This window comes from Pituophis catenifer, unplaced genomic scaffold, assembly GCF_029215685.1.
Source record: "Pituophis catenifer annectens isolate HBS135680 unplaced genomic scaffold, rPitCat1.0.hap2 SCAF_1, whole genome shotgun sequence".
Taxonomy (NCBI): Eukaryota; Metazoa; Chordata; class Lepidosauria; order Squamata; family Colubridae; genus Pituophis; species Pituophis catenifer.
In genome coordinates, this window is record NW_027256881.1 from 313,474,724 (window position 1) to 313,488,165 (window position 13,442).

The following is a 13,442-nucleotide window of genomic DNA, read 5'->3' on the forward strand; positions in this document are numbered from 1 at the left end:
CTGTAATTTGACCTAGTGTGACATTTTGGAAAGCTGAATTTCAAATAGTTAACTGATAGGAGTCAATAAACAGAAGATATTCTCACCTTTTTCGAAAGCTATTCATAGTGATGGGTTTTTAATTCTACAGTGATCAGGATAATTTATAGTGTCTCCATTTAAAATTTGAATGAACTGATATTAAATATGCATTGTAATATTCTTGACTTTTAATATTGACTTCTTCAAGTATTTTTGTGTGTAAAATCACAAAAGTCCCTTAGCAGAATGTATCCCCATCCCATAATTTTCCTTGTCAGTTCAGATTATTTTCATGTTAACACTATTTTTAACTCAAGCATTGTTCATTAAATCCATAGGCTTAAATCTGGCAGCGGTAATCTTTTATTTCATATTTAACAAAATTAGCTATTTAATTTTTTTAGCACTTTATGCTGATAAAGGTTGACTTCAATGTTTATTGGCAATTTGAAGGCTGTAGCTAAGATTAAAAAAAAAACTTGAGGTGATTTCTGTGCACTCACTTGGCCATCCTGGGCTCAGTCTCGACAAACTGATTCCTTATGTAGCCACATATAAGGCTTTGGGGAAATCTTTTGTTATATAGTCCAACACAATAGAGCTAGAGCTAGAATCAGAACTAGCACAATCTCATTTGTTATTGGGCAAGCTAGAGAAAATGATATCTGAAATGGCTGATGGTTGACTTTTTTTAGAGATGTAGCATTGGGCGCTTTTAAAACATCTTCCAGAGAATAAGCCATGAAGTACTTGACAGTTGTCAATTCCTGGAGTGAACAGACTTCAGAAAATTATTGCAAGTAGAGTTCTTCCAATAGAAATCAAAGCCTATTGGGATTTACAGTTTCATTGTTGCTCTGTAATGTGTAATAAATTTTATTCGTTAAATTCTCAACAAACATGCTCTGATATGTGGTCTTTCCTGTATGCCTTATCTTGGATAGACAATCTAAAAATGTGACATTATTTTCATGTGGGTGAGAGAAACAAATTACGCGGATAAAATCTCACACTTCATTCATTTCCGTTAAGATAATTTCCATCTTAGTCTATGCAGGGGCCAAAGAAAGCTGATAGTGATTTTGCAGATGTGTGTTGATGAAATTGGAAATTATTGCCCTTCTGTTTAATGTACCAGAGATTCCAAAGTAATTTAACACTGGCTCTTAGGTTGCTTCCATTTTTATTAGATTGAGATTCTTAAAGGAGCTGAAGTGAACTAATTAATACAACTTGCATTTAGCAACAGTTTAATTTGGAGGACATTTCAAATATTTCAGAGATAGAGTATGCAGTATCAAAAGCTAGGATTTCTATATTTGGCAAATGCAGAAATCTTTAAGGTAAGTTTCATGCTGATAGTATTCATGAGGTCTCTGAAAACTAATATTGCACACTGTTGTAAATGCCATTTTATTTAGGATGCGTTTACTTAGGATGGGTTTCTTATTGCTGTTGTTGTTATTCTTTATTTTGCAGTTGGTGAGCTTACTTAGCTGGCCTAAACTAGCAAATTAGGTGATATGTTTACAGGGTTCTGGCCAGGGTGGTCATTGTAACAGAAACCTTGCTTTTTGTTTTATAGGAGAGCACTTAATTTAACTCTATGCCTATTTAATTAATCTTCAAAACAATGGTAACATATTTCTTCCCCCGGGTTAAACACTGCCTACATTTATCTTATCCTAGGTTTACTCTCTTTAGCTTCATTTTAAAGCCTTTAAAGCTGCTGTATTCCTGCACTGTTATTTGTTAACAATGATCCTAGCATATAGTTTCCACTCATCCATTTTCTGCTGCTAAAATTGTTTTCTGCCTTTGTCAGAAGAATTCAGTTGGATAAAAGGGTCACAAACCTCCAGGTTGAGGAAAACCAATTTTGCAATTTGAATCTTCATTGCTACTGAGCCAGCCTTTTCTGTCTTCCCGACCGTCCCGCTTTGCCAGACTGGTGCAGCAAGCTTAGCAGAAGAACAGGTTAAAATATTTATTCATTAGAATAAACTCCTTTGGTCTGGCTGCTCTCTGCCTTGGCTGAAGTATCTAATTATGGTTTCAGTATCAGGAACCCATAGGTTAGAAAGAAACACTTTCAGATTGGAGTAAGAAGATTTACACTACAGCCTTAGGTTTTCTTACTCTGCATTCGCATGTTTTGAGCTTCCTTGTGTCCTTTCTTTTTCAAAATACAGTTTAGACACATGTTAAAATGTAACATTGTGTTCAATAAAAACACACAGTAAAGTCATTTTGCACATAAAAGCAACATTTTAGAACTGTGCTGATTTATGGGAAAGCTGCCTATTCTACTGGCATGAAAGTTTTTCAGTAATGCTTTGTAAAAATAATTGTTGCATCACTAAGAAAGTTAAGTTGCTCATGAATCTTTTGACCAATTCCTTGCTTGCTAGTCTGGTGGAAACAGCAAGAAAGTTCTTGGATTTCTTTTGGGATGCTAGTCACACCTAGATTTCTATCAGGTATTGCCTTCATTGACAGATTTTATCCAACGTGATAATTAACCACTTGTAATTTTCAGAAAACCTGCAGCTATTTATCTTTGCATATTCTTAGTATGATTTGACTAACTATAAAGGTTGAATTGAATGAACTGGCAGCATATACCCTGGCAGAGTAAATGTGTTACCAATTTGTATAATAAAATCCACATTAAATTTACAACATTTATTTGAACCATGTTGTACAAGAAAAAAAATTAGATCTAAATTGTAGAACATTTTCCAATAAGCAGCAACTGTAGTTCAGCATCATTATTTAACTTAGTTCTGTGCTAAAATATTGTACAGATATTTTGTGATGCTATATTGGAGTGTGATCAATTGCATTTGAAATGAAATTTTCATTGGCAAAATGGTTTCATTGAATGGAAATATAAAATGCTGTGGAAAGTGCTAGCTATGATTGGCGTAATGCTAGATTTAATGATTTAAACAGGATCTGGGGATTCCTTGAAAAGTTTTTATACATAATTGTTGGGATGAATTAATATGAGTTAACGATACCCAGTCAAAAATTAGCCAGTTCCTTCTGTGAAGCCAAAAAAGAGTAATTGTCTCCACATGGTTATCCAAATTAGAAAGAAAAGAGTCATGCTAAAATATTTCAGAAATGCTTCATTTTTTGGAACTAAGTAATGTACTTGAACAGACCATGTATGTTTCCCTTCCATCACTTTAAAGCTACTAAAGAATAATTGCTGGCCTGCATTATGTTGAAAGAAAGAAAACCAGCTAATTTATTGTCATATAACTTGTATAAAGTTTAAAAGCAAGATTTTTCCCTGCATTTATGAAATCTGTATACATGAATTTGTTAAGACTGACACGTTAGGTTATACTGTACAAAATTGTAATGATATAGTGAAAATCAACAGTAAATTCATATGTATTTTCTTTATAAACGTCCATCTGATTTCTTGGCAATTTAAATAAATTTCATAAGAGCCTTTCTAACATAAATTGTTAATCTAAATTGACTGTTGCAATAATAATGAAGCTTTAATAAGTATTGTTCATATATTTATAATTTTTAAAAATCATGTTTGTTTCATACTGCTTATTTTTTAGCATTTTATGTCACTGTTTCAGCTGAAGAACCCTACTAAATACTTGACGTTACAACTTACCGGGGTTGTCCTCTGTATACTGACATTAAATAAAAAATGAGACTGAATTGTAAAATATAGTTAACTGTCAGTAGTGCTTCTCATGCCTGAAGTTGCAATGTTGTTTTGCCACAGCTGATACTTCACTAAATGCAACAGGCGGCTTTCTGAAAAACTGGCCACTGTAACTGCTGCTTCTGTAATTGCGGTTTTTATAAATGAGCCTAAATGAATGATACAATTTCTTGAGTATTTCATACCCATCTCAAATATTGGTTTGAGTTCTTTTATCATATTAATATATCATAAGTATATCCTGTTCAGTTATTATTAATTGAAGGTGCACCTGATACATTGGTATTTCCAGTTTGAATGACAAAACCATGGGATGAAGAAGGTTATCTAAATCTAAAGAGCTATTGAAATGAAAACATGATATCTTCTGGATTCTATAGGAGCTCTTTTATTTATCAACTGTGTTAGTTAAACACTATGAGTTGCTTATCAGAATTAGGTGCATAAACAGGCAGTCCAAAACTTAATTTGGCAGAATCCTAAGTACATATCAATTTTCATATGGATTGCTGACATTGCTAGATGTTGCTGACCAATTTTAGCTTTCGTTGGATTGCTTTAATCATTTTGGAAAATAAGGTGTGTTTTCAAGGTGGTACTTTCAAAATGAAGTTCCAAAGCACACCCCTCCTCCCCCAAGTTTTTCATCTAACACATTCACTTTACTAATAATTTATTTTTGGGAAGTACGTAATTCTCTTCACTATTTTGTTACGGTATAAAAACTACAAAGCACTATTTAAAAGTCACAGGTGAATAAAACAATTTCTTCCTACTGACATAGAACACTAATACTAGTTGGGACATTGTTTTATCTTATCACAATAGTAAAAATTACCTTGTCCTTAGATTCTAACTATATCTTTCATATATAAGGCCATAGAGATGGTTTATGAAGATTATTTAGATTAATATTAAAATAGATTGGTTTGTTTGAAAATTAAGAAAGTCATAGAGTTTTCAGAGGTGACAAGCAATGAGAAAAAATGCACACTTTGTAAATACTGTGACTGCCCCCTGGGAGTATACTGCATTGTCCTAAATTAAATGCTATGTGGTGATACCCTGTGTGTAGAGATAAATTGTATTTACCATATAAGTGTGATTGCCGTGATATTATAAAACACTGGTCTAGTCATATGGGATTAGACCTTCTTTTAAAAGTTACCCAACAGTTACCCGACTTATGAATTAAGCGTATGCAGTTAATTACTTTTAGGAATGGAATTTTTATGCAGAACCTGATGTTTTGTTTAACGTTAAATAAAATGAGTCCCCCTAATGTTAAACAAAATGAATTCCCTAATTTTAGAGCAAATTAATCTTGTTCTTTTGTTCTTATATGTTGTCAGACTTCATCTATATCCTTATTTGTGTGTGTAGAGAGTGACCTACCTTATTTCTTTTGTCTAAATCTTGCTTCTTCAACTGGAATATTTATTTGACCAAGAAAATTACTTGATTTATTCATGACACTGCATGCATGCTTTTATTTGTTAATCAACTTATACTTGGTTTTTAAAAAATATGCTTGATTAAAAAAATAATATTGAATTGTAACATTCTTTTTATGAAGATAAATTATGAAAAGTGCTTTGATAAAGTATATATGAAAAAATAGATTCAGAAAACATTATCTCTTAAAATTAGTTCCATCCTCAAGAGAATGTGCCCTTCCCTTTCACAGATAAAAAAGCATCTTATTTTCTCTCTGCCGTGCATAAAAATGAAGTCATTTAAGAAGAGAAAATTGTACTAATGAAAAGTATTTATTTATGTTCCCTCTGGTAAGGAACTCAAAAACATTTTAGTGTATTTAGCATGCATAGTAAATACTAAATTCATTTCTGATCTGTATTTTAAGCATGCCAGCCCACTGTATACTCACTTACAGCCCACCTATGTGCACCAGGAAAAGCTCAGCTGGAAAAAAAAATTAAGCTAATTTTAGCTGAAGTAGTTATCAAAGAGAATGTGATGATTCACATTTCTGTATTGTTGGTCCTTTTTCAGTAAGCTAGAGGAGGGGATACTTTTTACTTTAAAAAGTTGTTTTCTGACCAGTTACAATCAAATTTCTGGGCCTAACAATGCCAGAATGTGAGTAATGCTGGTATTGCTGCACAAGAGAACTTTATTTAAATGAAATGGCAGCACCTTACAATTGTAGCATCTTCATTGTCAATCAAGTGGTTTATTTAACAACCATTTGGCTTCTAATTTAAAGAACAAGTAGCAGTCACTAAACAAGGAGAAGGTGTATTAGCATCTGTTGATAGCTGAATGGTGAATAATACGTTTGAAACAACAAATCTAAAACTAATGATGAACTAAGATTTCTTCTGGCTTGTTTGGAACTTCTTAATGATCTTTTAATTTTTTAAAAAAACATATTTTACAGTAAATAGTCTTATACTCTGACAAAACATAAGATTTTAAACAAATCTAGGCAAACAACCAAAAAGACTATAGGTATTTGCACAGCGTTTGCAGAAATATATGTGTAGAAAATTTAAAACTAGGGAAAAGGAAATAGGGAAATAATACAATTACATTATTACTATATCTGAGATCAGGAAATTTGGAGAGAAATTTCTTAATTGCACAGTAATGTCTATTTCTCACAAGACTGGATTGTCTGTTACCACTGATTTTACTTTGGGGAGGGAGCTTGGAGAAATTGCTGTCATTAAAGTACTTAGCAGATTAACAGATTGCATCTGATTTCACATTTGCTTATTTTTCGTTTCTTCTATTGAATTCTTGTTCATGCTATACTTTTTTTAAAAAGTGGGTTCAATCTTACTGATACCTTTTCCCGAGTTTAAATATTAGTACTGTATTGAGACTAAAGTTCCATGCTGAATTTCTAATGTACTAGGCAAAGTAATATTGTATATTACAAAGGATGCCTAGCAGAATAATTATTTACTTCTGGCCTTAAAACATATAAGGTGCTCTAAATCAGGGTTTGTCTGTTTTTTTGTTGGCTTCTACCAGAAATAGCATCTTAGCTAAAAAATAGGTGCTAGATCTTTGGTGTATATGAAAGTGTTGAAACGGATTCTGTTGGCTTACCTTGTTTAGGGCAAGAGTTCATTGTAGAACTTTCTGGGTACAAAAACATGCTTGTTTCTTAGCATTTTATCATTATTGGGAAAAAGTAAGAAAGAGCTCCTGTAGATTCCAAAGATGTAATTAATTCTATATTAGAAGTGGACTTTAAACTTGAGTGTGACCAACTGTAGCTGTGTGATACAAACTAAGAAAAATATCTGGAAAGTCTGTATTTTAGAGTATGAAGGATTCCATCCCCAAACATTTAAAGCTTTTATTGATGTTATACTGTTTGCAGAATTGTGAAATGTCAGAGGTTTGAGTGCATATCAGAAATTTATCTCTTGCTCATATTTTTAAACCTCTGTTGTCAACTTCAAGAATCAGTTTCTGATCACAAAAACGATGGCTTATTAAACCATAAACTAAAGACAAAATCAACTGTTAGAGGAAAATATGACACGTTAGTTGCTTAAAAATTAGTGGGCTGCAGCTACAGTTCACATCAAATTTGGGGCAGAGTTGCTCATTATGTTTCATTCATGGAGGGACATTCTTCACTAAAATGGCTCATATCCTAGAGATTTTCCATGTAATGTCTGAATGAATTACATATCTGCTGAAGAAAAACAGAACATCTGTCAGGTGAACAGACAAAGCCAGAAATGTTTACCTTCCTCATCTAACAAAAAAATTAAATAGATTGAAGCATCTGTTTCTGTCCAAAGAGTACATAAATTGGCTGAGAATCTTCAAATTGCTATTTCAGGCATCAGATTGAAAACCCATTCATTAATAAAAATCTCAGTCTGGTAAAAATTGCTTATGAGTAATCGTATTTTATGAGTACAAACTATAAACTGTAAGGAGTATAAATAACCTGAAAGGCAAATTACATCAGCAAATAACTAATTTTTCCCAGCAAAGGGCTCATAATTCAGACACATTTCCTTTTCTTAATATTATAAATAACAGAAACTATTCTGTGCAGCTTTATCACATTTTCTGCATAAAGAAACCCAAGTGTTCTATGATTCTGATAAACTCAACATCTGATACAGCATGAAATCTCTATTGTAAGAGTTTCCTGTGAGATGTATGAGGATATTTCTGAAGCCAGTTTGGGAAAACTTGCAGAACAAGACTTCTTGTTTGTTATACCAGACTACAACTTGTTATTGCCTTGATCTTCTTTTCATATTCTAAATCTTGGAACTTGTTTTGTTATATCCAAGTAGTATATATTCACTAACATTTTTGAACAATATGATCTAAAATTATAAATTGAGTATGCAAATATTCTGCAAGAAAAATCTGCAAACATAAGTGTTTAGCAAAGTAAATGTTGCATTCTCTTGCTGGATTAATGTAAACTGCTTTGTTTGCAGGGTGTTTTGCCATCCCAAAACCAGGCCAATTCTCCAAGTGGAACTGTAGTATAGCCATCACACTCCTCCTAGCAAACCTTTGAACACAGAACAAGAAGTAATGACAATGGAACCAGGAGCTGCTGTTCAGCCAGAAAGCATCACAAATTCTTAAAAGGCAGAGTGTTATGTGAATCACATAGTGTTTTACAAAATAATTCTGTAATGAGTTATATTTTTACATCTAATACTTTGAGGCTGCTCACCTAAGGAAGAATTTTGCTTAAAAATGCTTCTTTTGGTGCTACAATTAAAATTCACAATTGCTTTATATTTCTCAATGTAATTTAATCACATACCTACATTCACACACATCTACACGTGTAAAATAAAATGTTTCTTAAATCCAAGTAAGTTTAATGGTGTTATAAATTAGAATACTACTGTTGCGTTTTTTTCTTTGCACTGCTTTTTTAAAATCAGAGATGGTTAACCTGAAAAGCTCTCATGGGAAATTAAAGTCATTACTTTCTGGCTCCACAAATGTAATTCAGGAAGATGGATGCTACAATCATAGGTTTTTCTAAAAAAGATTGTTTGCACTTAAATAGCATAATGCTAGTGGATAATTACTTTTAAAATGGGTGTTTGGGCACCCTCTAAAGTTATGTTATAAAGAAACAAATCCTTTGTATCAAACATTTTATTTTAATAATGTTTCAACTACAGTCAATCTGTATTATATATGTAAATAATGTAATTCAGTGATTGGGGAAATCATTACACTAGTAATTTTAATCATTTAAGGAAGTGATATTTCTAATTCAGAAAATACATATTAAACTATCTTGAATATGCAGTTTTGTTTACTTTCTGTTTAAATCACCTTTGATGTAACTTTTTGAATGTAATATTTTTGGTATGGACATGATTTAAATTCTTGTAGAAGATGTTATTTCTGAAAACACTCAGGTCAGATTTAGGAGCTATGAACTGGGCTTTTTATTAGTAGGTGTTATTTTCCTGCACTTTATTCTAAATGGCTTTTCCTCAGTACGGTTTAGAACACTACAAAGTTCTTAAGCCTAGTTTTTTAAATATATGTTAATTAACAGTGGTAGTCACCATTTTCATGCATTGGGAAACTATAATATCTGTTAATGTGATTAGTAACACTAAAATGTTTATTTAAAATTATTGTAACAACAATAAGTTGCCACTGTAGAATAATGTGCCAAAGTACATAGTTCTCCTGTTTCAATGAAAAATGGATGCCTTGTTGGAGGATAAATATGAGAGTCTGCGTAATTAAATTGCTGCTTGGTTAGTTCTATTAAACTAATTTTGAACACACTAAAATCTGAAGAATTCCCTTCAGTTTTTTTTGCTTGAAGAAAATGCTGTCTGCTTGATAGTGGAATTATGCGCCTGAGGATTCCTCTCTGGAGATCAGATCAAGAGGCAGAACTTCCCATATTCTTCTCAAAGTAGTATCAGCATTTCAGCCATTGTGAAGCAAGCCCTGCCCCTTTCTTGTAGGCCTGGAGCCTCAGGATGCACATAGAAAAAGACGCAGAACTTGCATTGCAACCATCCGCTGCTGCTTTCTTCACATCCTTCCCGCCCCCTGCCCATCCCCAGCTCTATCAAAAACCCTGATGTTTGGAAGGGTTTTTTTTCTTGGACTGAGATGTTGCAGAGGTATTTCCCTCTTTATCCCCATGCCAATCTTATATTTGATGGCGGTTCTGAAGCAGAACAACGGGGGAAGCAAAGAGCTTATTTGAATACTTGCGGTTGCCACGTAGTCTCCTCACTTTCTGGCTATGGAAAAAAATGCTGAGTGCTAAAGACTACAATTCCCAGACCACTTTTTGATAAATAATGTTTCAAGGTTGTAGATTTTATGTATATGAATGTTCGTGCAGATAATCCTGCTATTTGCTGGATTTCCACAGTTCCATATTTTTAACACTGCCCCGCACACTCTTTGAAACAGAGTTTCAGTAGTGTCTTTGATGCATTACTATTCATTGGACTGCATATAAGCCCTTTTGACATACTTAAAAGTGTGTTTGGGCTTATAGTAAATACTTTCAAAATTAGTTCGAAATAATTAAATAGTGCCAGGCTATTTTTGATTGCATAATACAAACTGCTAGTGAAAGCAAAATAAAAGTGCCATTTTAACTACTGTGCATTGGCAGGTTTAAGATCTTAGGCAAGACATTTTTTATGCCTTAAGAACAAACCATAGCTTGCTTCACACTTTGATAAGCCTTAAACATGAATTATATATTATAATGGCTGGATTCATACATCATGCTAAGCCAAAACTACATAAGCCATATTATGGCTCAGCACAGTGTGTGAACCAGATGCTTAAACCCAAAATTTGGATTTAACTGTGAACACAATGTTTCTCTCCACAGAAGGCATTTCATCCTGTGGAGGCAGAAGGGGCTGCTTTTGCTGAGTCTGTCTCTGCAAAAATGTATTTGGGGGAGGGCAGTCATCACAGAATTGCTTCTTCCCTTTCTGCCGCTGTGAGTCAACTCTGGAAATCGGTATGTATAATTATACTTTTAGAAGCAAGAAACACTAAGTGGTTCAACCAAACTATCTTCTTTAGAAATAATAATAAAAAAATAATAATAAAAAAATCACAATTCTGTAGTAAAAGTGCTGTAGAACTAGAAAGCAGGAAAAAAAAAACAGGCTTTAAAAACAGTTCATAATCCTGTGATCTAAGGAACACAAAGTGCAGAGAATCCGTTTTTTTAGTCTAAACCCGTGTCAAGTAATCCCTCCGAAAAATTTTATGTATGGAGAGAGCGGAAGTCACTTGTCTGTGCTTACCTTTGCCTAATTCTGAAAAAGTCCTCACTTTTGGAAAACAAGTACAAAATTACAGCTTTTATAAAATAGAATAGTCTAGCTTGTCAAGTATCAGGGTAGACTTCTAGATAGTGCTATGCTAAAGCATTAAAAAGCTGAACAGGAACATTTGGGGAAACTTGTCTTTTCTCACTATGCATGACACTCAAGCAGTTGTGCAGGTCTTTGTGCTACCATTTCTTGATTAGAAAGTTACATGCAGCCATCCTTCTGCTTACCTTTGCAATTATAAAATCTACAAGCTTTAAAAAAAATATTCCAAAGCTGAAATTGACCAACATTCTATTATTCTATTCTATTGAATAACATTCTATTGACCAACATTAACTATTTTTAGTGTTTGATCTCATGCAATTCAAAAGCACTTACATTGTACTGTATTACAAATTATTAATTCAACATATGAACAGAGGTTGCCTTATTGTCAAATATCTAAGCATACCTAAAAGCAATATATGTTCTGAATTTTCCTTTTGTTTCCAAAATTGTCAAGTAATTTGTCCTCAACATTATGTTAATGGGAGATGAATCTCAGATTTAGTTTCCAATGAAATGTGCTTCTGATTATGCATATATGTAGAGAATAATGTGAGAATATAATGTACAAGGGTTTTTATTATTGTTTAAGGGATGAAATCATAAAGTATATTATTCTATCAAATCAGACTTCTTCATAATGGGGGTATTTAGCCTGGTATTGCCTCTTTGGGATATTAAACAGAAAGATTTTGTCATCAACTGTGGGAGATTGCACATGACTGTCAACAGGCAAAATCTGTTCTTGAGCACTTCCTTCTTGAGTGCTCTTAAGAGTAAACATCTCCATTTTTTTGGCTACTTGAAGAGAGTTTCAGATATCTAAAGGCAAAGTAGCTGCTTAATACATAATCTGAATCATTATTTTAGAAGTTTGTAAATTGACTAGAGATTCTATAGTATTTCAACTCTTTAATCAAAACACAATGCACTTTATTCAATACTGTAGATGCCTTGTTTTAAATTACAAGATCCTAGAATAAACTTCTAATGTTTTGGATATGACTAAAGCCAGTAACTATATGAAATAATGCTTATGCATTATGAACATAAACATTTTTAAAGGATATTTTTCCATCCTTGTTTAGCACAGTACCATGGCTTGTTCGGAACCAGGCCGTGCAAGCACTGGGCGAGTGTGTATGTGAAGCTCCACCTGCATGAGTGGTGGGTGTTCACACACGTGAGTGCACACAAAAAGCTCCATTTGTGCGAGTGGTAGGCACACGCACATGCCTGCTGCTGGCCCAGAATCATCCCCTCTTTCCCCATGAGTCTGGCATGCTGGAAAGGTTGGGAACCGCTGCTTTAATATTTATAGGTTGAGATCCAGATTACATTTGAGAATTTTACTCAGAATTTCCTGCTGGAGAGTTTTTTGGGAGGGGGAATGAATAATAGAGTTGGAAGGGACCTTGGTGACCTTGTCCAACCCCCTGCTCAAGCACAAAACCCTATACCATTTCAGACAAATGGTTGCCCAGTCTCTTCTTAAAAACGTCCAGTGTTGAACGTTTTCAACTTCTGAAGGCAAGTGGTTCCACTGATTAATTGTTCTGTCAGGAAATTTCTCATTCATTCTAGGTTGCTTCTCTCCTTTATTAGTTCCATCTATTGCTGCTTGTCCTGCCTTCAGATACTTTGTGGAAGCTCCTTAAATATTGGAACACTGCTATCATGTTACCCCTAGTCCTTCTTTTCATTAAATTATACCTACTCAATTCCTGCAACCATTCTTCAAATGGTTTAGCATCCAGTCCCCTCAGCATCTTTATTGCTCTTCTCTGCACTCTTTTCAGAGTCTCAACATCATTTTATATCATGGCAACTAAAACTAGATACAATATTCATCCAGTTACAAAAATGCAGATGCAAAAAATAATGCTCCTCAAATTCTAAATTTTAAATTAAGTTCCTATCCTTCCCAAAAGAAAACCTTATCCTAAAAACTTGAATGATTCTGTGAAATAATATGAAAATTCTTCAAAATAAATCTCAATCCTTCCATAGTTTGGTTTGTACAGAAATAATGGCAAGATTACATTCCACCAATTTATTATGACTACTGAATCCTCAAGCAAATGATTGCCTTCATATAGGAAGAAAAATACAGCAGTTTTAGGACTTGCTTTATGTTTTATATTTCATTTGTGTTCTTTTTGTGATTTTTCAGCAAACTTTACCATTGTGGTTTTCCTCCTCAAAGATATAGTCCAGTCTTAGTTATCTTTTTGCCACTTTATTGAAGCATTGCTATTTGGCTGTTATTTAAGGTGCACCTGTTATACAGTATCAATATTTTTTACTCTAGTGCAGTACATCATTTTTTTCTTGTTACAGAGTAATGGTATTTGACAGTTCTT

The 13,442-nt window shown here is 33.4% G+C and overlaps 1 protein-coding gene across 4 annotated transcripts in view; it reads left to right on the plus strand.

Moving 5' to 3' along the window:
• The window catches only part of WDR20 (WD repeat domain 20), a 63,360-nt gene that overhangs the window by 42,263 nt on the left and 7,655 nt on the right, over positions 1 to 13,442 (plus strand). For 2 of the 4 annotated variants that reach the window (XM_070942033.1, XM_070942011.1), the window contains one exon: positions 10,578 to 10,712. In XM_070942033.1, coding sequence (XP_070798134.1) covers positions 10,578 to 10,712 — 135 coding nt within the window. Of the gene's footprint in view, positions 1 to 8,166; positions 8,556 to 10,577; positions 10,713 to 13,442 lie in introns of those variants that run through there. The other 2 variants (XM_070942018.1, XM_070942025.1) reach the window with 1 other exon arrangement.